Source organism: Buteo buteo, chromosome 23 (genome assembly GCF_964188355.1).
Source record: "Buteo buteo chromosome 23, bButBut1.hap1.1, whole genome shotgun sequence".
In the NCBI taxonomy this organism is placed as follows: Eukaryota; Metazoa; Chordata; class Aves; order Accipitriformes; family Accipitridae; genus Buteo; species Buteo buteo.
The window spans coordinates 2,223,201-2,246,857 of record NC_134193.1 but is presented as its reverse complement, the minus strand read 5'-3'; the positions used below and the strand labels follow the sequence as shown (position 1 = coordinate 2,246,857).

The 23,657-nt window shown below is 48.3% G+C and overlaps 2 protein-coding genes across 4 annotated transcripts in view; both read left to right on the top strand.

Moving 5' to 3' along the window:
* CR1 (complement C3b/C4b receptor 1 (Knops blood group)) overlaps nucleotides 1-23,657 on the top strand; it is an 89,457-nt gene that overhangs the window by 53,772 nt on the left and 12,028 nt on the right. The window contains exons 35-67 of the mRNA XM_075055942.1: nucleotides 77-256; nucleotides 451-633; nucleotides 1,282-1,464; nucleotides 1,637-1,816; nucleotides 2,011-2,193; nucleotides 2,458-2,682; nucleotides 2,980-3,171; nucleotides 3,426-3,525; nucleotides 3,862-3,947; nucleotides 4,918-5,112; nucleotides 5,508-5,687; nucleotides 5,792-5,983; nucleotides 6,155-6,254; nucleotides 6,437-6,522; nucleotides 7,093-7,287; nucleotides 7,522-7,704; nucleotides 8,054-8,233; nucleotides 8,768-8,950; nucleotides 9,102-9,284; nucleotides 9,472-9,654; nucleotides 10,257-10,448; nucleotides 10,622-10,721; nucleotides 11,412-11,503; nucleotides 11,735-11,929; nucleotides 12,309-12,491; nucleotides 12,677-12,859; nucleotides 13,011-13,193; nucleotides 13,480-13,662; nucleotides 13,917-14,108; nucleotides 14,361-14,460; nucleotides 15,023-15,108; nucleotides 15,862-16,081; nucleotides 22,609-22,865. Coding sequence (XP_074912043.1) covers nucleotides 77-256; nucleotides 451-633; nucleotides 1,282-1,464; nucleotides 1,637-1,816; nucleotides 2,011-2,193; nucleotides 2,458-2,682; nucleotides 2,980-3,171; nucleotides 3,426-3,525; nucleotides 3,862-3,947; nucleotides 4,918-5,112; nucleotides 5,508-5,687; nucleotides 5,792-5,983; nucleotides 6,155-6,254; nucleotides 6,437-6,522; nucleotides 7,093-7,287; nucleotides 7,522-7,704; nucleotides 8,054-8,233; nucleotides 8,768-8,950; nucleotides 9,102-9,284; nucleotides 9,472-9,654; nucleotides 10,257-10,448; nucleotides 10,622-10,721; nucleotides 11,412-11,503; nucleotides 11,735-11,929; nucleotides 12,309-12,491; nucleotides 12,677-12,859; nucleotides 13,011-13,193; nucleotides 13,480-13,662; nucleotides 13,917-14,108; nucleotides 14,361-14,460; nucleotides 15,023-15,108; nucleotides 15,862-16,081; nucleotides 22,609-22,865 — 5,538 coding nt within the window. The remainder of the gene's footprint in view (nucleotides 1-76; nucleotides 257-450; nucleotides 634-1,281; nucleotides 1,465-1,636; nucleotides 1,817-2,010; nucleotides 2,194-2,457; nucleotides 2,683-2,979; nucleotides 3,172-3,425; nucleotides 3,526-3,861; nucleotides 3,948-4,917; nucleotides 5,113-5,507; nucleotides 5,688-5,791; nucleotides 5,984-6,154; nucleotides 6,255-6,436; nucleotides 6,523-7,092; nucleotides 7,288-7,521; nucleotides 7,705-8,053; nucleotides 8,234-8,767; nucleotides 8,951-9,101; nucleotides 9,285-9,471; nucleotides 9,655-10,256; nucleotides 10,449-10,621; nucleotides 10,722-11,411; nucleotides 11,504-11,734; nucleotides 11,930-12,308; nucleotides 12,492-12,676; nucleotides 12,860-13,010; nucleotides 13,194-13,479; nucleotides 13,663-13,916; nucleotides 14,109-14,360; nucleotides 14,461-15,022; nucleotides 15,109-15,861; nucleotides 16,082-22,608; nucleotides 22,866-23,657) is intronic.
* On the top strand, nucleotides 16,098-21,970 carry LOC142043976 (complement receptor type 2-like). Of its 3 annotated transcripts, XM_075055898.1 has the most exons (9): nucleotides 16,098-16,514; nucleotides 16,678-16,860; nucleotides 17,788-17,970; nucleotides 18,276-18,458; nucleotides 20,121-20,300; nucleotides 20,537-20,566; nucleotides 20,731-20,806; nucleotides 21,079-21,163; nucleotides 21,856-21,970. In XM_075055898.1, exons 1-8 carry the CDS (start codon nucleotides 16,397-16,399, stop codon nucleotides 21,158-21,160), a joined length of 1,035 nt encoding a protein of 344 aa, XP_074911999.1. In that variant the 5' UTR covers nucleotides 16,098-16,396; the 3' UTR covers nucleotides 21,161-21,163; nucleotides 21,856-21,970. The 3 variants fall into 3 exon arrangements, with proteins under 3 accessions (XP_074911999.1, XP_074912000.1, XP_074911997.1); XM_075055899.1 differs by lacking the exon at nucleotides 21,856-21,970 and having other exon boundaries at nucleotides 16,681-16,860; nucleotides 21,079-21,665; XM_075055896.1 differs by lacking the exon at nucleotides 21,856-21,970 and having other exon boundaries at nucleotides 21,079-21,665.

The window sequence follows — 23,657 nt, the reverse complement described above, 5'->3', positions numbered from 1 at the left end:
AGAAGGGAGGGGGCTGTGTGTGCAGGATCTGGCCCATGCATTGAAGCGTAAAGGATGCTGTCCACACTCCCTGCAGCAATCGGCTGTGAGATACCCAAGGTGCAGAACGGGAAGGTCCATGGGCTGCAGAGCACCTACAAAGCTGGACAGACTCTGCACTTTGACTGTGACCCTGGTTACGCCGCAGAGGACACCTACGAGACTCGGTGCCAGCCAGGGGGGATCTGGGATCCGCCGGTGCTCATCTGTGAGAAGGGTGAGTGCGGGTGCCCGCTGCTTCCCCAAGGGTAGCCCTGCCTGGCCGGGTGCTCCTTGCAGGCAGGAACAGCGTGTGCAGGCAGAGCCGTTCCTGCGATGGGCTTTAACCCATCAACACAGCATCACGCTGACTCCCTTCCCCTTGCACCCTGTTCTCTGGCTGAGTTAAGACTTTCTGTCTCCCTCTTGCAGTCCAACCATGTCCCATGCCTCCAGAGATCACCAATGGAAATCACAACAGCCAAGGCAAGGCATTTTTTACCATGGGAATGTCTGTAACGTACACCTGCGATCCCGGCTACTACCTGGTTGGAAATGCCGTTGTGTTTTGCAAAGCATCAGGGAGATGGAGCCAGCCCATCCCTCGCTGTGAAGGTGCGTCTGTGGTCTGTCCCCTCGGGTGAGAAGCTCCTAGTGTGGCTCTGAGCACAGGGGACACCCTGAGCCTTGTCGCTGGGCCCTTCAGTGAGGGATTCAGTTCCCCTTAAATGGAGTATACAGTTTTATAATATGTATAGCATAAGCTTACATCTGTGAATTTTGAGCTAGGTATTTCTATAACTGTGGCTGCATGTGCCATACCTCTCGTGCTGGGGCGGGATGCTGGTGACCCCACACTGTATGTCTAGGAGCTGGTACATCACTTCACGTGAGACCAAGCGCAAAGGGGTGACTGGAGCCAGCACCCTCCTCCCGGTGCTCCGGCAGCAGCCCGGCTGCAGCATGCCCATGGCGAGCCTGGTGCTGGGGACCAGGCATGGGCATGGGGTGCGACACAGCTCTTGGGGGGAGACCAGCTGGATTTTTATGGATCAATTCAACCTTCTTTGTCAAGAAAAGTCAGAGGAGAGACAGGGGACCCAAAGGCTGGCTGTCAGGACAGATCCGGCAGTACCTGGGGTGCGAGCCCTCTGCCCTCCTTTGTTTTCCCACATGTCTGACATGCAGGAGGTTTGAGTTGGGCTGTCTCTTGGGCATCGCCTCTCCCAGACACTCTCATGGCCTTTTCCCCTCCCTCTCCAGAGGTGACATGTCCTCAGCCACCCAACATTGCTAACGGGCTGCACAGTGGACAGTCCTTGACCAAGTTTTCCGTGGGAGTGACCATGTACTACAGCTGCAAGGATGGCTACGCGCTGGTGGGGAACGTGTCCATCAACTGCACAGAGACCGGGGTGTGGAGCAGGCCCCTGCCCCGCTGCGAAGGTGGGTGGATGCTTCACTGCTCCGTGTGGGGCTGGCAGAAAGGATGCTGCATACTCTGATTGTAGGAATGGTGCAGACATGTTTACAGCAGTGATAAGAAGGGAGGGGGCTGTGTGTGCAGGATCTGGCCCATGCATTGAAGCGTAAAGGATGCTGTCCACACTCCCTGCAGCAATCGGCTGTGAGATACCCAAGGTGCAGAACGGGAAGGTCCATGGGCTGCAGAGCACCTACAAAGCTGGACAGACTCTGCACTTTGACTGCGACGCCGGTTACGCCGCAGAGGACACCTATGAGACTCAGTGCCAGCCAGGGGGGACCTGGGATCCGCCGGTGCTCATCTGCGAGAAGGGTGAGTGCGGGTGCCCGCTGCTTCCCCAAGGGTAGCCCTGCCTGGCCGGGTGCTCCTTGCAGGCAGGAACAGCGTGTGCAGGCAGAGCCGTTCCTGTGATGGGCTTTAACCCATCAACACAGCATCACGCTGACTCCCTTCCCCTTGCACCCTGTTCTCTTGCTGAGTGAAGACTTTCTGTCTCCCTCTTGCAGTCCAACCATGTCCCATGCCTCCAGAAGTCCGCAATGGAAATCACAACGGCCAGGGCAAAGCATTTTTTACCATGGGAATGTCTGTAACGTACACCTGCGATCCCGGCTACTACCTGGTTGGAAATGCCGTTGTGTTTTGCAAAGCATCAGGGAGATGGAGCCAGCCCATCCCTCGCTGTGAAGGTGCGTCTGTGGTCTGTCCCCTCGGCTCTGAGCACAGGGGACACCCTGACGGTTGCAACCAGATCCTCAGAGAAGACTAATCCCATGTAAAGGGTTGCATGGTATAAATTAATTTCAAGCCCTTCTATTGTGAAGGTGGGGCTGGGGAGGTTTATGTAGATGTTATGTTGATTTTGTTGTTGCAATATTAACAGGCTGTGGGGTTTTTGTTTTGTTTTGTTCCGACTCCTTTTGCACATCACTTCTGTACATCATCATTTCCAGTGACTGTCTGCGTAAATCCAGATATAGAGAATGGATGGCAAGTTGGTGGTCAAGGACTTATCTCTGCACCTGGACAAACAGTGACATTTCAGTGTCACACTGGTTACAGCCTGCAAGGCAGTGCTAAAATCTTCTGCCAGGAGGATGGCAGCTGGCACCCTCCTGTTCCCGTCTGCAATAGACTGTACCATTATCAGGAGTTCTCAAACAGGCCTGGACTTCCAGGTAAATCATGACATAGCTGCCTTGGTGTACACTACTATTTTATGTCCCCTAACCCTGTTAAAAAAATGTGGTTAAACCCTGTGGCGGAAGATTTATCTATGTCCTGGGAATAAGAACCTAGTCTTCTGGAATCCTTTGGTAAAACATGTTGTGTTTGTTTAATGATGGCTATATTAATCAAAATAAACAAATTTGCAAGGCAAACCAAACACCCTTCCTTGTAACAGTGTTCTTCCTGTGCTTGCACCCGGCATGTCTGTCCTGCCTGATTCTCATGCTTGTTTTCTTTCTCAATAGGTGGTTGTGGTGCTCCTACAAGGTTACACTTTGCTGAGCTAAACGAGGAGCATAAAAATGAGATTGATTTTTCTGTTGGGAAGACTGTGCAATACACTTGCCGACCTGGATACACTAAACACCCAGGAATGTCACCTACTATTACATGCCTTGAGAGCGGAGTGTGGTCAGAAGCACTAGAGTTCTGTAAAAGTGAATAGCTCCTTGATTTGGTGTCCGTTGTTCAAGAAGGAATAAGTACTAGGTTCTGTCCATGCTGCAAAAGCCTTAATGTTATTCTGGTATTCAAATAGTATGTGACTAGTAAAGCCATGTAACTTTATGCTATTCAAAACCCATTTGGGGATAAGTGGAAATGTGGACAGGTTACTGGAGTCATAGTTGTATCTGTTGTACCATGGTATGGACAGACAGAAGCCTAAAATGAGGGTTTTTTTCTCCCCCAGGGAAACAATGCAGTCATCCTGGTGAACCTGTGAATGGGAAAATTATTTTCCTAACAGATCTCCTGTTTGGGTCAACAGTGCTCTACAGCTGTGAAGAAGGGTAAGTCCTGGTTTTGGCCACTGCTTAAAAGAGCAAGGAGAGATGTATTAGGTAAGTCTCCCTTTTTTCTCCTATTCATTCATTCCCAATAAATGGATTCTATATGGAAGCCACTGTATAGAGTTCTGTACCTGTATAACACATAAGGTGTTCACTATCTTATGTATACATGTATATACTAGAAAACTGGTCAGGCAGAGTTAGGAAGGGAACTTCTCCTTCAGGGCCACAGCCTTGCTGTCAGCAGGGCTGATCACACCATCCGGAGTGCTTAGGAGGAGGTAGTAACTCCAACTGAAATGACTTGGGATGAATGTTCAATCCTTTTAACACCAGGCACAGGTTAATTGGACAACCCAGCAGACGATGTGAGATCTCTGGTGGACATGTTGCATGGAGTGGTGACATTCCCACTTGTCAGCGTAAGTAGCTTACAGCTCGGGGGGGTTCAATGGATTCGGTAAATATTTTCCAGCAGAGACTGCTGAATCTTTCCAATCAAAGCTTTCACAGAGAATTTCTGTGCTCTCTGGGCATGAAGAATATCAGAAAGTTTTGATATCATAAGAAAATGTTCTGGGAAAAGGTGTAAGATCTCAAAGCTTAATGGATTATAGGAAGCAATGTCTCAGCCAGAGCTTTTTCAGCAGTACTTAGGTATCCTGTCTCTGACTAACATCACAAGCCCATTACAAGAGATGAAGGGAGAATATTATCTTCATCTTAAGGGTTGTTACTGTTAGACACAGAGAGACCAAGGTTCAATCCCAAGGAGAGGCAGAGCACTGTGGGAGGCTCAGAAGGGGAATCCCAAAGTCCCAAACTGTGGGCTCTCTCTTTCACTCCGAGCACAGATAACTGGCGTGTACATGAAGAGCTGCTGGGCTGCACCTCAGCAGTTACACCCAGGTGTTTGCTGATTAAGTAGTGTTGCTGATTAGGTGACAGTCTCATAGGAAGAAAGAAACATACTGGTACATTCTGAGATTTTAAAGCATTTTACAGCTTCTCCAGGTACATAATAACCTAAGGTGACATACAGATTGCTGCCTGTGCATGCTTTTGCACTCTGTGCAGCTGAAAAAACAGGATTGTACACAGGCAATGCAAAATAAATATTTGCTCTTTTATTTCTTAAACAGTAGAAAAGATAAAGCATGTAGGTGTTTCCTCCATAGAGGTTTGTCTTACTGGTCTGCTTTCTAACTGTCATAGAGATTGCTGGCCAGGGAGATAGGATCCAGTTGCCTACAAGGCCTCACCTAGAAGATCACTTCATTGCAGTTACTCCATCTCTAGGACAACTGTTTATGCCCCACATAAGGGGCAAAGGGATTTCAAGTCCTTTGGTGCTGCTGTTGAATTTAGAAGCCTTGTTCTGCGCATCTGCAGGTATCCCTTGTAAGCCGCCTCCGGATATTCCCAATGGGAAGCACACGGGCAGGCTGCTGGATGAATTCTACTTTGGCACATCTGTAACATACACCTGCAACCGCGGGTACCCGCTCCATGGAGAGCCCTCCATCTACTGCACCACCCGGGATGGGAAGAACGGCGAGTGGAGCGGGCCCCCCCCGCAGTGCGGAGGTAGGGTTGTGTGTGCACGTGTAAATACTCGAGTGCAATCCTCCCGGCCCTACTGCTTCATGTTCGGAAAGACTAGGAAACCTCCAGGCAATTGCACTTCTTGCGCAAGTGCCTGCTAAGGGGGGACTTGCAAGGGGGGGATTTGCAGCTGAGGCCAGGCAGAGGGGAGGAGGCTGGAGGACCACCCGCTGCCTCCAGCATCCCCGGCCTCCCCTTTCAGCTTGGGTCTCTCCCTCAATGTTTGACATTGCTGGATGCAGGCAGTACATCTTCTACGGGAAAATTATTTTGAGACTTGTGTCTTAAAAGGAATTGCAACCCTAAGTGGCTTTGCAGTTGCACAGCTCTGCACTCTGTGTAAGGGCCTGTTTTGAGGACCTGCACTTCTTTTCCAGAGGCAAGATGTCCTGTCCCGCAGGTCCAGAATGGGAGAATAGTGTCTCCTAGGACTGCCTACACACACAAGGACACCATTGCCTTTGAGTGTGAACCAGGCTATGTTCTACACGGCCACAGAGTGGTACAATGCCAACTAAATAACACCTGGGAGCCACCCGTGCCAGTCTGCGAGCAGGGCAAGTGTTCAAACAGCACTCTGAATGTTAACCTTCCCCCTGCTCTCCCATATCTGCTTTTTCTTGACTCTTTAACAACTGGGCTGGCTTATCTTTCTTGGTAGCTGGCTGCAATGCACCTACCAGTCTGGCGTTTGCTGAGCTGAAGAAGCCGTACAGCAACCAGACCGTCTTTCCTGTGGGGAGCACGGTGGAATACGTGTGCCGGCCTGGGTATGCCCAGCACCTGGGGATGTCGCCAACCATCACGTGCCTTAGGAATCGGACATGGTCTGGGGCGCTGGAGTTTTGTAAAAGTACGTCCTGCAAGTGCTGAAACACCTATAGTGTCAGGCTTGGCTGGATTTTCACATTTTTCTAGCTTTCTGGATTTCTGTACTTTATGCAGACTGCTCTCTGTGTTAGCATCCCTGGCTGGGATGTCAGTGAGCAGCTGAGGGCTAATGGTGGCTGGCATCCCCTTCTAGGGAAACAATGTGCTAACCCAGGGGATCCGGAGAACGGCAGAGCTGTTGTCCTGACGGACCTCCTCTTCGGGTCCAAAGTTAATTACACTTGTGACAAAGGGTGAGTCTTGCAACTAGCTGAATTCAGCTGCCAAGCGAGAGTGAAGCAGATTTTCGGCTTTACATGAAGGAACGTAGTTCCCACATCAGAAGTCTTGGCTGACATTTACAAGGGTTGTAAAGAAATCTCAGCTTTCTTAATGTAAATTAATAAATTAATTAATAAATGTGCTATGACTCCAGGTACAAGTTGATTGGAGGCTCTCAGAGAACATGTGAGGTCTCTGGCACACGTGTCTTGTGGAGTGGAGATGCTCCTGTCTGCCAGCGTAAGTAGGCCACAACAAAAGGTCCTCGGAGATAGCTTGCAAGAGAAAGTGGTGCATCTTTCAAGACAAAGATTTTGTTGCAAAAGATTTCTCAAGTCACTGTATGCATATATCTGTCATTTATCTTTTCTTTTTTTGTTTGTTTTTGATGCTTCTGAAAATGTTTCCAAAGGTCTTTTATTTATCCTGGTCCAAACTGGGAAAACCATTAATATTTTAAACTCCCTGTTACTGGGGTAAGGATTTCTCACTAGTCATGTGTAGAAATGGTGTGGCCAGTCTCTCGCTGCGTATGTCACCAATCGTTATGGAAATGGAGGTAGGAATGTCCCACCACCTCCAGACATGGGCAGCAAGGAAGTGACTCACAGGAGGGCACAGGTTATCATTCCCACATGTGATTTTTTCCATACAAGGTTTGTCTCTGGATAATTCATTGCATCCAGAGAGCATCACCGCTGAGATGGGTTCAGTCCCCGTTGGTTCCCTTCCTGGGCAGCGTGTGTGTCCTGCAGACCCCAGGTGCTGCTGCAGCGCTGATGCTAAAAGCCACCTCGTACGTGCCTGCAGGTATCGCCTGCGATCCGCCGCCGGACATCCCTCACGGGAGACACAGCGGGCAATTGATGGACACCTTCTCTTACGCGGATGTGGTCACCTACACCTGCGACGCTGGTCACATGCTGGCCGGAGAGCCCTCCATCTTCTGCACCACGGCGGACGGGGAGCACGGCGTGTGGAGCGGGCCACCGCCGCGGTGCGGAGGTAGGGCTCGTCCGTCCCCGCTGGGGAGATTTGGTTGTGAGTAGCAGAAGGAATGACCGTGGCTGCAGTGGGGGCTGTACCCACTGATAGGAAGACAGCTAACAAGACAGATATGTATTCAAAGGAGTTAATGGAATTAATTGTCTTCCTCCTTTTGTTTTTGAAGGTTGGATTTTTAAAGTTTTTCTTCTTGCCCTGTCCATTTTTCTTATCTGCCTTTCCTTCTCCTTCCAGAGGTGAAGTGTCCTCCCCCTCCAGCCATTGCCAATGGAAAGCACAGCGGCCAGCCCTCGGACACCCACCTTCCAGGCATGGCTGTGCAGTACACCTGCTGGGACGGCTACTCCCTCATCGGGAACTCCTCCATTAGCTGTACCGCTGCGGGAACGTGGAGCCGGCCCCGGCCCCGATGTGAAGGTGTGTTTCTGTTGGCTTCTTTTACCTTTCCCCAGGCCCTTTCTTCCTTCTTGGCTTTCAGTCTAATCGCTGCAGACCAAATCTCCAGTGAGAGGCAGAAACCAAAGGTCCCACAGGCAGGAGGGGCTCCATCTGCCTCTGTGGATTTCCCTTTCTGTCCCCCAGTAAGGACAGACTCTCAGGAGCAGTTGAATAATGGTATTTTGTCTAAGAATAAGAGTCAGTAATGTTGACATGCTCATGAGAGTGATGGCAAGGTTCAGCAGCAGGTACTGCCCCCAGTCAGTGTCCCTCCACACCCAGGGTGGGCTTCATGTCCCCAGCGGTGCCTTGTGCTCTTCACTTCCAGCAACCGGCTGTAAAAGACCAGAGCTCGAGAATGGAAGAACGACTGGACTGGAGACCGTGTACAGACTCGCAGACACCATTGTTTTCGAATGCAATTTTGGTTACGCCTTGAAGGGCTCTCAAGAGTCTCAGTGCCAGTTTGGGGGCACATGGGACCCTCCTGTCCCCATCTGTGAAAAGAGTAAGTGTAATTGAAGCGGTGGTGGTAGCTGATTTCTTCTGAACCACTGTGTGACTGCACCTGGCAGGGTGCAACTCCCTCACATGGGAGTAAAGGGGCCACTCTCCAGGGCTGGGAAGGAAAACACATGCACATATCTGTCCTCCTGTCTTCATAATCCCCATTCAGACCCCTGTTATGTAGGGCTTTCATCTCTTCAAATGAATCCACAAAGAAACAGCGAGCCAGGCTGGTGTCTGATCTTCTTCACAAACATGGAAAGGCTAGAGCAAGCTGTTAGGGCCACAGACGGAAACTAACCACTGTAAATGCCTAAATAGTGAGAAATGATCATTCTTGATGTCAATAAGCTTGAAAAACATGAAGGCTGGAAGATAAGTGAGGGTAGGATGGAAACATACTTCAAACAGTGACAGCCCTAGCTATTTGGGAAAAGTTTATGGGAAAGAAAGAAGTTAAAAGGCAGCCTTACCCTACAGTGGGTGTTTGTGGTACCAGCTCTTCACCACTTATGACTTTTTCCCCTCCTTGTAGTGCTACAGTGTCCTTCCCCTCCAAATATTAAAAACGGTCAGTATGAGAACATGGATGTGAAAGTGTTCATCCCTGGAGTATCAGTGAAGTACTACTGTGACCTGGGGTACGTCCTCACTGGGAAAACAACAGTTTCTTGTTTGACATCTGGAACCTGGAGCCTCCCTTACCCCCGGTGTGAAGGTGAGCTGTGAATGCTGTTACCCACAGCAAAAAGGGAGACCATGGTGGTCGCACAGCCTTCCCTGAATTTTGGCCTCACAAAACCAAAGGGGGAACCCCTAGCTCTGGCAGCCACTTCCCCAGCCCATGCTCTGCTGCTTTTCGCTTCCAGTGATCACCTGCATAAGCCCCAACATCCCAAATGGAGAAGTGGCTGAAGGACGGAGCGCTGCGTACCGTCCCGGGGCCAATGTCACCTTCCAGTGCCACCCGGGCTACGTGCTGCGGGGCAGCCGTGAAGCCAAGTGCCAGCCCGATGGCCGCTGGGTGCCTGCTGTCCCCACCTGCGAGCCAGGTGAGTGGGGCACATCGGGGATTTAGAAGGAGGGTGCTTAGGGCCAGCCTCGTGCTGGAGGGGCCCTGAGCTCGTGCTCTCTGCCTTGCTTGCGCCGCTTCAGGTGTGACAGTCTTTTGGTGTGTTACATGTGCTCCTCCGATGGGCTAAACCACTCAAATCCCTTTCTCTGCTCCTGCCCTGTTAGTGCTGCCATGTCCTCCACCTCCCGTCATCGCCCACGCCACGCACAGCGCGGAGCTCGGGGTAAATTTCACCAGCGGCATGTCCGTGAGCTACAGCTGCCAGCCCGGCTTCTCCCTCCTCGGAGACCCCTCTGTCTTGTGCACAGCCTCAGGGAACTGGAGCCTCCCGTACCCACGCTGCACAGGTGCGGGTCCCCATGCATCCGTGGCTGGCTGAACATCCGTCCTGTGCTTGGCTGATGCTGGAGCAGGCAAACCTGCCAGTCCGCAGAACTGGCGTGTGGGGAGGGGGGAACTGAACGTCCAGTGACGCCCAGGGGTCCAAGCGTGCTTCCAGCACATGCAGGACGCTGCTGTGCTCATTTTGGTGGCATTGGGAATAACCTGGTGGCATTGCTAAAGCCCGTGGTTTCCTGCAAGGAGACAGTCTTGGGTGTTCTAATTTCTGAAATTGCAGATTCCTGCCCTCTACAGCCCAAAGATGACACGCTGTGTGGTGGCAGCGCTGCAGTATAGGATGTGCAGAGCGTGGAAACACCAGACTGGCTAAACTGGTTTTTTGAAGGCATTGTTTTAGTTTGGGGATTGTCTTTTAAGAGCATATAAATTAGGTGCATGTGTCCTTACATACTAAGTAAGTGCTAATTTATGTAGACAAATGTCAGACTACATAGAAGAGATATCAATACCTTGGGGTTTGTAACAGTGCCTATCAAAGCCCTTGTTTCTCTTTAGCTGCATTTCACAGCCAGGATGTATTTCTAGTCTGCGTTTTGTTTCTTGGCAGCTGGCTGTGGGACACCAACAATATTATCATTTGCTGAGCTAAACAAGGAGTATAAAAATCAGACTGCGTTTCCTGTTGGGAAGACTGTGAAATACACTTGTCAGCCTGGATACATGAAACATCCACAGATATCACCAACTATTACATGTCTTGAAAATCAAACGTGGTCTGAAGCCCAGGAGTTTTGCAAACGTATGTTTTGCAGATGCTTCTAGTTTGTTTAAACTGCAAGTGTGATGACTGAAGCCTTGTAATTTCTCCTTTTCAATTCCCTCCTCTGGGGTGTTTGGGCAGACTCCTAGAGTTAGTGTGCCTTTTCCTATGGCATTGAGTGAAAGCTTAAAATCAGGTTGTCTTCTGCCCAGGGAGAAGGTGTGATCATCCAGGAGAACCAGAGAACGGCAGAGTTATCGTTACAACAGACCTCTTCTTCGGGTCAACAGTGAATTACACCTGCAATGAAGGGTGAGTCCTAGCCAAGCTCCTTCGCCTTACTGAGATGAAGTCGGCAACGCTTCTGCTCTCCCTGCAACTCACAGGCAACGCGTGTCTTCCCACAAGAGACCAGTGCTTGCAGCTCTGAGCTCAGAGCACCCCAGTGTTGCCTGCACAAGGCAGTGCTGGAGGAGAAACTGGAATTCTCAGGTGCTGAGAGAAAACAGAAATGATCCAAATGATCAGGGGAAACCTCAGAATCCTTTGGGTGGTTTAAAACAGTTTTGGCACTAAATCAGTTCTGGTCTTCACAATGGTCTGTTTTTAGTCCACATGGCAACAGAAATTGGAGAAGGGGATTTATTTATAAATTTTAAACACCAATTAGAGGGCATGACCACCTGAGTCTGGTTGTGTGAGCGTATGAGGGGGAAAGGGGGGTTCATTTTGGAAGCTTTGGCTTAAATCAGACGTCATTACAGTGGACTTTTCTAGAGGAGAGAAGGAAGAGGAGAGGGCATGGCAGCTCCCTGAGCACCCCAGGGGTGTACTGCCTGTGCTGACTGAGGGGACCTGAGGGGACGTTCCCCATATGAGCTAAGGTTCACAGCTTGAAAATGGCAGTATTAGATCACAGCTAAGGCAATACTTGGTGGCTATGAAAGATGCGATCTCCAAAGACAGTCCTGTAGTGACAAGAGTGACTTTGTTTGACCCCAGGCACAGGCTAGTTGGAGCATCCCAGCGGCAATGTGTGATTTCAAGCTCTGGGCCGCGGGTGAGGTGGAGTGGTGATGTTCCCATCTGTCAGAGTAAGTATGTTGCGGCAGGAGCCGAACAGCCTGATAAGAAACCAAACACAGCACGAGAAGATTGAGATCGGTGCTTTCCTTGGGAAAGATCTTCCAAGGCAAAGACATGGAGCATCACCGCTGAGATGGGTTCATCCCTGTTGGTTCCCTTCCTGGGCAGCGTGTGTGTCCTGCAGACCCCGGGTGCTGCTGCAGCGCTGATGCTAAAAGTCACCTTGTACATGCCCGCAGGTATTGTCTGCGATCCACCACCAGACATCCCTCACGGGAGACACAGCGGGCAACTGATGGACACCTTCTCCTACGCGGATGTGGTCACCTACACCTGCGACGCCGGTCACCCGCTGGCCGGAGAGCCCTCCATCTTCTGCACCACGGTGGACGGGGAGCACGGCGTGTGGAGCGGGCCACCGCCACAGTGTGGAGGTAGGGCTCGTCCGTCCCCGCCGGTGAGGCTGCGGGCAGGGCAGGGTGCACACAGGGACGTGCTGCAGAGCAGTGGCTGTTCATAAGACAAGAGGGACCGGGGCACGACAGTGCCCTCATCGCCCCTGCTGCAAGAGCCCTTTGGCACTTGCTGGGGATGAACGCACAGAAGTAAATGCTCCTAAGTCCAGAGGGTTGAAGTATCTGGATGGACTGTGGCAGTGAGCAGCAGCCGAGGGATACCTGTCTGATACTTCCCCACCTCTTACAGGCTGGCACCTCTCAGCCGCAATGTTCCTTTGTACCATGTCACTCATTTTTCCATATTCCTCCTCCTTCTCACTAGTGACATGAGTTTGGTTTTGCCCTCTTCCCCCAGTGTCGCAGTGCTCTCACCCTCCAGCCATTGCCAATGGAAAGCACAGTGGCCAAGCCACGGCAGTTTTCATCAGTGGCATGTCTGTGAACTACACCTGTGATCCTGGCTACGTTCTTGTTGGAGAGGCACAGCTTAATTGTACTTCCTCTGGAGCTTGGAGTGTCCCTGCCCCTTGGTGTGAAGGTGCCTTTGCATGCCTTTTTCACTTGTGGATATGCCAGTGATACAAAGGGATTATGGGAGAAAAGAAGGGGAGAAAGTGAAAATCCATACTTGTACTTAGAGAGACTCAGTTCTCTAGGGCTAAGTGGGAAAATAGAAAACCCAAAAGCCCATCCTGTTCTCAGTGAAGATTTCCTTCCCTGCAGGGCGGCTGTGTCCCTCCCCATCAGCAATTGAACACGGCCAGCACGATGGCAAGGATGTGAAAATGTTTGTCCCTGGAAAGTCTGTGAATTACAGCTGTGACCCCGGCTATTCTCTTATTGGAAAAACAACTCTATACTGTACAGACAATGGAACCTGGAGCCTCCCTTACCCCCAGTGTGAAGGTGAGCTGTGAATGCTGTTACCCACAGCAAAAAGGGAGACCATGGTGGTCGCACAGCCTTCCCTGAATTTTGGCCTCACAAAACCAAAGGGGGAACCCCTAGCTCTGGCAGCCACTTCCCCAGCCCATGCTCTGCTGCTTTTTGCTTCCAGTGATCACCTGCATAAGCCCCAACATCCCAAATGGAGAAGTGGCTGAAGGACGGAGCGCTGCGTACCGTCCCGGGGCCAATGTCACCTTCCAGTGCTACCCGGGCTACGTGCTGCGGGGCAGCCGTGAAGCCAAGTGCCAGCCCGATGGCCGCTGGGTGCCTGCTGTCCCCACCTGCGAGCCAGGTGAGTGGGGCACATCGGGGATTTAGAAGGAGGGTGCTTAGGGCCAGCCTCGTGCTGGAGGGGCCCTGAGCTCGTGCTCTCTGCCTCGCTTGCGCCGCTTCAGGTGTGACAGTCTTTTGGTGTGTTACATGTGCTCCTCCGATGGGCTAAACCACTCAAATGCCTTTCTCTGCTCCTGCACATGCAGGACGCTGCTGTGCTCATTTTGGTGGCTTTGTGCAGGCATATTCCTGCATATTAGTCTGTCCTTGCCCTTTTTTAATTTTCTTTTGTCCTCTCTCTTTAGTGCTGCAATGTCCTTCACCTCCAAATATTGAGAAAGGAAATCACAACAGCCAGGAATTGGAAGTTTTCACTACTGGCATGGTCGTAAATTACAGCTGTGACCCTGGCTACAGCCTCCTTGGAGAGGCATCGATTCACTGTACTGACTCTGGAAACTGGAGCCTCCCTCTTCCTCGCTGTGCAGGTACACTGTGGTTCCAAGATGGGAGTTATGGATAGTCTGGGAATTTCTGCCACTGAAAGCCTGTAGGACTCATCCTTTCCCTTAGTCTTTCCAAGATTTTGAATCCTTCAGTCCTTCCCCTTTGTTTTCAGTTTTGCATGTAACCTTTTATCATTTTGCTTGTAAGCTTTTATCTGTGCATACTCAATATACATTTTAAAACAACTTTGTGTAGTCTATATCCCTATTTCTCCCTGTGTTTTCTTTCCTGATAGGTGGCTGTGGTGCACCTCCAAACTTAACCTTCGCTAAGCTAACTGAGGAATACAAAAATCTGACAGAGTTTCCTGTTGGAGACACTGTGCGATACAGCTGCCAGCCAGGATACATGAGACACCCTGGAGTACCCCCAACTCTGACATGCCTCAAAAACCACACGTGGTCTGAAGCGCTAGAGTTCTGTAAAAGTGAATAGCTCAATCAGTTTGATATTGGTTGTTGAAAATTGTCTAAGCTACATTTGTGGGTTTCTTAAAGAAATTCTTTAAAAAATGATTCATACATGGCTTCACTAGTCACATAGTTTGAGCAGCTATTGGCCTGTTAAAAAATCACATCTTTATTGGTGCCTAAATGTGGACAGATCCTTAAGATACCTTCTCATAGTGCCTTACAAAACTGCAAGTGAGGAGTTTAAACTCAGCCTTGTTCTTTCCCAGGGAAGCAATGTAAATACCCAGAAACACCAAAGAATGGCAGAGTTGTTGTTCTGACAGATCTCCTTTTTGGGTCAACTGTGAGACACACGTGTGAAGAAGGGTAAGTTCCATGCTGCCTTTGCTGACTTTCTGAGCTCGGTGTTAGGCAACTTACAGTAAAGGCTCAGAGCCCACTCCTCTGTGCGGGCCATTCTCCCACAGCAAGCCAGAATTTGTATTTTGGTTCCAGTTATGCCATAGTTGCTTGCTCAGGAAAGGAAGTGTCTCTCATTTTTCCCTGCCTGTGCTCAGTAGATTACTTTGCAAACTTGAGTTTCAGTCTGCCTTCTCAGATGGCCACCCAGCAGGAGCTGAGAGTGCAAGCAAGCATGTGCTGCGAGGAGGCTCCAGCAGTTTGGAAATCACTTGGGTCTGAGTCCCGATTTAGCACCTGACCAATCTAATCCACAGTAATTTGGGATCATTGCTGTTCCTCTTGGAGCTGGGAAGAAGGAGCTCGGTGTCCTTCATTCCCATGTGTCAAACCAACAGAAACACCTCGGTGACCAGCCAGAATTGGGAGGCTGCAGAAGAAAACCTCTGGGGGTAGTGTCAGACTGGGAGTGCAAAATCCAAGCTGAATGACTTGGTATCAATTGATATTTCTTTCTGTGCAACTCCAGGCACCGGCTGGTTGGACATTCTCATAGGCGATGTGAGATTTTTGGACCAGATGTTGCATGGAGTGGTGTTCTTCCCATCTGTCAGAGTAAGTAGGTCACAACCAGATCTGGCCCAGAATTGCCAAACTAAATCCTTAAAATTAAAAAGTGGCATTTCTTAAGATAACTAGAACCTTGAGGAATAAGACTTTTTAAGCATAATATTCCTCTAGGATTCTTTTGTTTTGCTTGCTTGTTTTGTTTCTTCTAAAAATCTTCCAGATGCTAGCTTTTGATCTTTCATAGTTACGTAGACTGGAGAGTTGTGAGATGCCTGCAGGGATTTGTCCCTTTTGTTTCACAAACATAAATAATAAATTAAGGAAGAAATGTGTCTTGCAGTAGAAGAGTGGGATATTGAGTAAAATTGAACTGGGATCTTCCAAATACTGTACGTTTATCCAAATCACAAGGCTGTTTTGCAGGGTCTGATCATTGCAATTAGTCTTTCCTTCAGATGGAATTGCTTTGGAAGGCATGAGCTTGGTATAGTAAAGCAGTCATGAGAATGGCTAACAGCACTTATGGATTTCTACACCATTTAATATATTTATTGGAATGTATTTGCATTATTCTGTTTAGAGACACAAAACTATTTTTATACATACAGTAATGTGGTAACCCTAGGGTACCAAAAGAAATTAAAAAGCCCTCAATTCTTGGAATTATTCTTCTGTGATTCTCCAAGTACTACCTGTGAAGCTCCTCTGAGCAGTGGCACATTAAGGATGGACTTTATATGTGCATTAATTACAGCACATATATGGCTCCCTCTTTGAGATGATGAATTTATTTTTCAGAGGTGGTATGTCCAGTCCCACAGATCCAGAATGGGGGAGTATCTGTTCTTAAATATCGCTACACATACAAAGATACTGTAAGCTTTAAGTGCCGTAAAGGTTTCACCTTGCGAGGCCATCGCACAGCCCAGTGCCAAGCTGATAAAACATGGGATCCACCTGTACCAGTCTGTGAGCAGGGTAAGTGTCAGTACTCTGACTTGATAGCATTGCAGATTCCTTCCTGACTGCTCCTACCCACTCACTGAAGCCAAAGTTGGCTTTATTTTTCCTGTTTGCTCCAACAACTTAAGGAAAAATCAGAAATTGTTCCTTTTATTTGCACCTCTTGTCTCACACAGGGGATGAGCCAGATTTTGGGTAATGCTGTAAGTATAAGCACGATTTGCACTTTTCTCACCCTGCTTGTTGCAATCCATAATTCACATTCTCTTCATTTCCTGAAAGTGAGAAATTTGGTAGTTTCATAGCAGGACACTGACTATCAGAGAGGAGTGAAATTTTTGCAGGAAATATAAAGGCAGGATGATGGAAAATGAAGGTAAATCTGTGCCTTGTACTTGCTCAACCAAATACGTATTTTAAACTCTTAATGCTGCATCTAGATGGAGTGGCAGAACACTATCATCATCCTGATACCACAACAAAGCCAGGTAGGTCTCTTATAAGAGGCAAGATTTACTAAACACTAAGTTCTCCTCCCAACCTGTCCTGCTTTTTGCAGGCAAGAGGGGTAATTGAACTTTTTTACTCTCTTGTTATCACCTTTTTTACAATTGAACATCACCTTCTCACCCTCTCCCTCTCCTCTTTCAGCAGTGAAGTGTCTGCCTCCTCCAAGCATTGCTAACGGGGAACACAGCAGTCATTTCTCAGACACTTTTGATGTAGGAGCACTTGTGCACTACCGCTGCAAACATGGCTTCTCCCTCATTGGCAATAAGACTGTTCGTTGTACAACATATGGAGTCTGGAGCCATCCCCTTCCTCGGTGTGAAGGTGTGTTTATGCTCTTTCCTCTGAATCTTCTCAACTTTCTAAATGCATTAAACACATAGTGACATTTGCCTAAGGACTTGCTGAATGAAACAAGCTGTTGCTTCAAAACACTCCACCACTAAAGAAAGAATGAGGTCTCTGTGAACTCTGTGGTCTCTATCCCACACAAATTTCACAGTCTAAAGGTTCTTTATAGCCTCGCTGTCCACAGTTGGCTGTGTGAGCCCAGGAGTTGGGAATGGAAAAGCGATCAGGTTGGAGTCCCTTTACAGGCCTGGAGACATCATTACAATGGAATGCAACACTGCTGTTGTCCCAAAAGACAATCCCAGTGCCATCTTGGGGGGCACATGGGATCCTCCACACCTCAGCTGTGAAAGAGGAAACCATGTGTTATCTGTCCTTGGATGGCTATCCTTTTTGACCTTATCACTCTTGGTCATGTGTTTTAACATGTTTAGGAGGTGAGACAAATCCAGAGTCTAGTGTTCAGATCTGAAGATCCATCTATCCTATTTTCTCCCATTCTTATTGCTGCAGTATCTGGTGCCTCAGTTTCTCAGTATGAACATGTTAAAAATGAGCTTAGGCCAGCTTTGCCAGCCATAAGGAACCTGTATGGCTGTTGTAATAAGACGGTCTTACAAGTGTGGAATTCCCATTATATATATATGAACTAATCACACTTCTTATCTGATAAACCAGGAAAGATGATGCTGGGTAATGTTCCTTTGTGTAAGAAGAAATGTGTGTGGTGCCATATGCTTTATAGGTGATTTGGGGTGAACTGAGTGCAGAGGGCTGGACAGGGCTGGCTCTGTGCATTGGATTCAATGCTGTGGGTGTAAGCGTACAGCCACTCACAGGTGCTCAAAAGTTTCCCCTCTTGCCTGTATGAGCTCTGTTTTGATCTGCACTTCTTTTTAGTGCTGTACTGCTCCAAGCCTGCAGAGATCGCCCACGGGTCTCTCAGTAGCCCAGCAAAAGTGTTTTTCACTCCTGGAACATCTGTAAGCTACATCTGTGAGCCCGGCTTCTCTCGCATTGGGACAGCATCCATTTATTGCACACAATCTGGAGCCTGGAGCCATCCTCCTCCGGTCTGTCAAGGTATGTTTTGGTTGCAGAGAGCTAAGAAGAAAGGACATTTAACATGACTTGCCTTAGGGAAAGATTTGTATAAGGACTAAATCCGAGTCCTTTACTACAGAATGTGTGATAAGAACAAGATCAAGTTTATACCCATTTCCAAGGCCTGATGGAGTTACAGGGTTACAAAATCAGTTGTTGAGTCTAGGTGAAGAAATTAAAGGGGAACAATCAAGGCTACAAAGGTATGGTGCCTTAGCTACTCTCTGGCAGTCCATCAGGATCCTCATGTCAACACTGTCATTTGTGTCTCCCTGACTTTCCAGCTGTGAAGTGTCTCCATCCTCCAAACATCACCAATGGGAAGCTCAAAGGCAACATCTCTGACACTTTTTCCTATGGAGCATCTGTGTCCTACAGCTGCAATCCTGGTTATTCACTTGTTGGGAATGCTCTCATCAACTGCACGGTGTCAGGCACCTGGAGCCAGCCTCATCCTCAGTGCAAAGGTGTGTTTGTGCTTAGTTTGCTCATGTTTTTTGGAATTCACCAAGTGTGGTATTGGCAGAACCAGAACTGGGCTGAGGAGATGTGCAGCCATGCTGATATACACATTTTACTTTGGGAAAAAATTAAATCTTCAGAGAGATACATGGGCCAAAATTTAAGCAGTAAAATCTTCTGCAGTGAACACTGAATTCCATCCCATTATTTTGCTTGGGAACCACTTTTATATCATAGCTAGACAGTGTTGATCTGTTGATTATGAATTTATCTACTCTGTGTCATCCCTGGGAAGAGTATGATATTGTTGTAAAGAAGCAGGACAGGAACCTCATGCTAAAAGTCAGAAGGATATGAGCACAATAGAGGCAATTCTGAAAGGCAGTCTTAATTCTTGCATGTTTTCCATCTCTGGTCTTGTTGCTATGAATGAGTTGCATACCAACTTTCCTCCATTAAAAGCTTTTTACTTTTAGTAGAAGAGAAACTTTTTCCCTTCCCTTTTCTTCTCTTTTTGTGTCTCTCACTCCCCAGTTATCCCTAAAAGGAAACAAAGGAAGTGATTACATCAGAAAAGTTGCCTCTGATGTAGGGTTTGTAGATTACATGTGAGCTTGCCTATTCCGTTCTCGGAAAATGCCTCTACACCTGTGACTTGGCACTTCTGTGTCACTCACTGTGAAGGTCAGTCATCAGGCAAACTTGCCTAATGGCAATTTCAGGAATGTCACAAGATTCCTAATGTGGGTGTTCCTGCATGGAAAACTGGACATTCACCGGAATAAATTCATTACCCACACAAGGTGCTTCCTTGGTGGAGTTGCACCCACCTCAGTGACTCAAGAATTGAAATGCGCTTGGATAACAATGAGAGGAAATAATGTACCAAGTGCTTATGTAAATAAGTCAGAGGCTACTTAAAGGAAGCACTGTCACAGAAAAATTCTCCCTGCCATTCCACATTCTCGTGGTTTTGAAGTGTCCTTAGTAACTATTACGTGTGAAAGTAAAAATAAATATTGAAAGAACAGACATGAAACAAAGGCGAAAAGTTACATATTGATGTTACCCCTTTGGTCTCCACTGAGAACCTTCTCCTCCAGAATTCTTGGGCTTGGACTGTCAAAGGTGATTAGACACATAAATTGAAGCAACTAACTCACTTCGTTGAAATCAGTGGTATAAATAGCTTAGATGGCTGGACTAATTAATAAATTAACTATTGATAAATAATATGGCTGGTGACATCTTTTAAGGGCAAGGGACTTCTACAGACTAGAAGAGGGTTATAGGCAGTTGGCTTTAAAGGTCCCACTGCATTCTTCCCTGCATTCTTCACCTTTCTTCTCCAAATGTTTTAGTAGCCCAGTATCAGAAAAATCTCTTTCTCTGGCAGACTTCTCCCAAGGTACCCCTACCACACATAGTTTTCCATCTGCTGTATCAGTGTGGAGTAGCTGATCTGCACAGATTTTCACACGTGGGAGTGAGACACCCACCTTCTTCTGCGGCCACAAAGAAAGCAATTACCCTGTGGAATAAGAATTAATTCCTGATTTCATTCAGAAAGAATTCAAGAACCATGTCTTAAATAACCCACAGTTGTATTTCTTGTATTTTATGTTCCCTCTCACTAAATGTCCTTTTTTTGTTACTTCTAATTTCAGAGATCAGATGTGTATTCCCAGAAGTTCAGGGTGTTAAGAAAGCCATAAAAGGAAATACTTATCGCTCTGGGACTAACATCACTCTTGAATGTGAAAGTGGTTACACTTTGGAAGGCATCAGTCAGATTCAGTGCCAAGAGGACTTCAGCTGGGACCCCCCTGTACCAGCCTGTAAACTGAGTGAGTGAAATGTGAACGAAGGAAAGATCAAACAGAAACATGCAAATGCATTTTAAAACATGCAAATGTCTTTCTGTATATATAAAAAAAGTATATAATGGTGTGTTTTTTAAGAAACCCTGTATTGTAGGCCTTAGCAGTAAAAGCTTTATTGTTAGTAGTGTATTAACTAGAGCTGAGAAACACCATATTTTGTTAGAATAGTTTGCTGATTTCTCTTTTTCTCTTCCCTTCAGCATCACACAAGTCTGGTTCAGTAGGCCTAGGTAAGCTGCTCAAAGATGGTTTTGTAGCCAGATCTTTAACTTTATGCAGTGACCTCAGTGGCACCATTTCCCTCTGCTTACTTTGCAGATCTGCCTTGTTATGTCTTTTGTGCTGATATGCTTTAAAACATACAGTGAGAATAATACATGCTTTTCTCTCCCAGGAGTCGCAGCTGCAGGAGTCCTGCTTCTCCTGGGGGCAGGCATTGTCTGGAAAATTATTTCTAAGCAGAAGCAAGGGTAAGGCGATCTTCTGGATGTTCATTCATGTCCTTTGTTGCCAAGTCCCAAGTTTTACACACTTTATACAATTGGAATATTTTCCTGAGTGTGCCTGGGTCTTGTAATTTTGTACCTTCAGCTCATGCTTGCAAACTGTACAAGGCACAGCAACCTGGAATCGATGGTGTGGTTGTGTTGCTTTATTTCAAGACTCTCTTCCTAAGAGGAAACCTACCTGAGTGTTCTTTTACAACACAATACAGTTCACTGTTTTCTTCTTTTTCACTTAGCTATTATCATACATATGAAAACTACAGTTACCAAACCCCTCTGAATGAGATTATGGAACAGAAATGTTCATGTGTTCCATAGAAGGTACGGATTTAGATTCCTCAACATAAAATACCAGTTATAGCTGCAAATTTGAGTTGTTCCAATATAGTCATTCAAGCAGAAAACTCCTTCCCCTCAATATTCTGGTAAGATGCTTTCTTTTGCTGAATAAAAGAGGCAGTTTTAAACATAATGGTTTTTTTAAACATCCTATTTTTCTTTCTGACACCACCCTCGATGAGTGTGTTACCTATTCCATAACCTGAATAGGTGGTGCTCACAGGTCAGACTTGCAGACTATGCCTTGCTTCTGACATAAAGCTGCTTTTGTATTATGAGGATTATGGGAGAGTTTACTCTCTAAATAACTACCTTAACAGCGAAGGACACTGAACTGGGCCTTTGGGGTTTTTTGCTTGCTTTTACACTTACTGCAATGCCATTTTTACTTATGGGTGAATCTACTTTCTATGCTGAATCTATTGCAGATAACAACAAATTTTCACTGTTAGCAGCACTCTGAACATAATCAGCTTTGACTGCAAAATGACACCTATAAACATTAGCTCTTTTTTTGTTTTTTTTAAAGGCTGGTTTGAGGCAATTCCCCCTTTGAATCAATGCATTTCCCAGAGGTTCTCTCCTCCCACCCAGAGTTACGATGTAATCTCTAGGCATCAGTGTGAAAAGAGGAAAAGTCCAATGTTAACACCAGGATGTCATCTTTCTCCTAGGCTGAGCATCCGTGCTGTCACTCACCGGGCATTAAACTTGTTCTCCGCACAGAGAGCGGCTGCAGGTTGCACGGAAGCGTTGCTCACGTCGAGACTGAAATTCTGTGGTGAAAAAAGGCACTTTAGGATCAATGTTAACGCTCCTGCTCCCACTAGTTACTGTAAGGATCTAACAAACGGCCCACAGTACAGGTGCCGTTTCAGAGGGATTTCTTCTGCGCACTGCTGCTGTCCGATGATGTTTCCCGTCACGATCTGCAAACCCTGTTACCACAAGACCCACCAGAGCGTTCCTGCGCCTGTGTGGAAGTCACAGTTTGTTAAACATAAGATTGCCTTAATGGCGACCGTGTTCACATCTGTCTTTTTCTTCCAGGAACGCTGCTTTGCGGTGTTCCTCTACGAACGCTTCACCCAATAAAAGCTGAATGTGGGACAGTCACTGCTTTAGGTTTTTGTCTCTCCTTTGGCGTCCGGCTAGCTTTCGAAGCCTTTTTGTTTATTTTTAAGACTGCTCTGCTGGGCAACAGGGGCGGTTTTTCTCTCAGAGGAGAGGCAGCCCCGCTGAGGGCTGTTCATCCCGGGGCCGGCACACCGCCGCCTTTATTCTTAATCAAGCCTTTGTCGCCGTTCCAAGCGCAGGATCTGCGCCACTCAACGCCCTTTGAAGCTTCTCCTCTTTCGCCGGAGACGTGGCGGGGCGACCCTGCCCAGGAAAAGATCGCGCCCTCGCCGCCCGCCCGCTTCCCTCAGGCCGGCCCAGCCGCCGCCCTTCCCGAGGGGCCCCCAAAGCCCCGCCGCGGCGGCGGCCCCCGCGGAGGGAAAAGGGCGGGTGGCGCAGCGCGCATGCGCCCCAGCCCCGCGCTGCGTCTGGGTTGACTGCCTGAGCGTGAGGAGCGCGGAACGGGCCGCCGTCATGGGGCCGCCGCGCCGGCCGCCCGCCCGCGGCCCGGGTCTCCTCCTCCTTCTCCTCCTGGTGCTGTCGTGGCTCGGTGGAACGTGGGCTCAGGGTGAGGAACGGGGGCTCGCTCCCTCCCCCCGGCCCGCCACGGCGGGGGGTTGAGCTGAGGGGCTCGGGGGGCCCACGCCGAGTCCCCGCGGCCTCCCGTCCCCCAGGGCAGCCGGGAGGAGGGAGGGAGCTCGGGCCCGAGGGTGCTGGTGGGCTGAGGGGGGGGCTTCCCGGGGCTTCCTCGGCCGGTGGGGAGGGAGGAGGAAATGGGTTTAGGCGGTGGCAGAAACAGCGAGATTTCCGGGCGGTTTCTGTGGGGTTTGGGGGGTGAAAAAGCTGAGAGAACGGTTGTGTCGCAAGAACAAGCTGGCTTTGGTGCTGAGGGGTGCCGGCTCTGAACCCTGAGTTTGGGGTTTAAAATTTCTTTTGCGGTTTGGTAAATCTCTAAACAATAATATAAATAGAGTGGAAAAAAAATTAGTAGGTATCGCCAGAATGGTGATGGCCTCTGTCGTGTGCAAGTCTTGCAAAGACTGAGCGGATCTTACATTTGTACCTGGATTGCAAGGTCTTGAATGTCTTTTTGTGAGTCCTCTGGCGTGGAGGAGTTATACATCTTCAGCGTTAACCGCACCTCAGAATGTCCCTGGGTCTGTAGGTCTTTGTTGGGTTGTGTAGCTGGTTTTTACAAACCCCCCCCCCCCCCTTTATGGTCTGCCAGGCCTTTTGCCTTACAAAAGAGAACTAACTATGCCGGTGTGGTTGGTCGGTTTGTTTCTCCTGCAGCAAGCTAAGCAGGCATTTTACTGCAGATGAGTATACAGTGAATTAAGTCACGTATTTAGCTGTAAGA

Bases quoted from the DNA above. Each gene is read 5' to 3' on its own strand.
- LOC142043976 (XM_075055898.1), top strand. From the start codon at position 16,397: ATGAAGGTAAATCTGTGCCTTGTACTTGCTCAACCAAATACGTATTTT. The intron at 17,971-18,275 runs GTATGTTTTGGT...CTGACTTTCCAG, and splicing joins TCCTCCTCCGGTCTGTCAAG to CTGTGAAGTGTCTCCATCCT. The intron at 18,459-20,120 runs GTGTGTTTGTGC...TTCTAATTTCAG, and splicing joins GCCTCATCCTCAGTGCAAAG to AGATCAGATGTGTATTCCCA.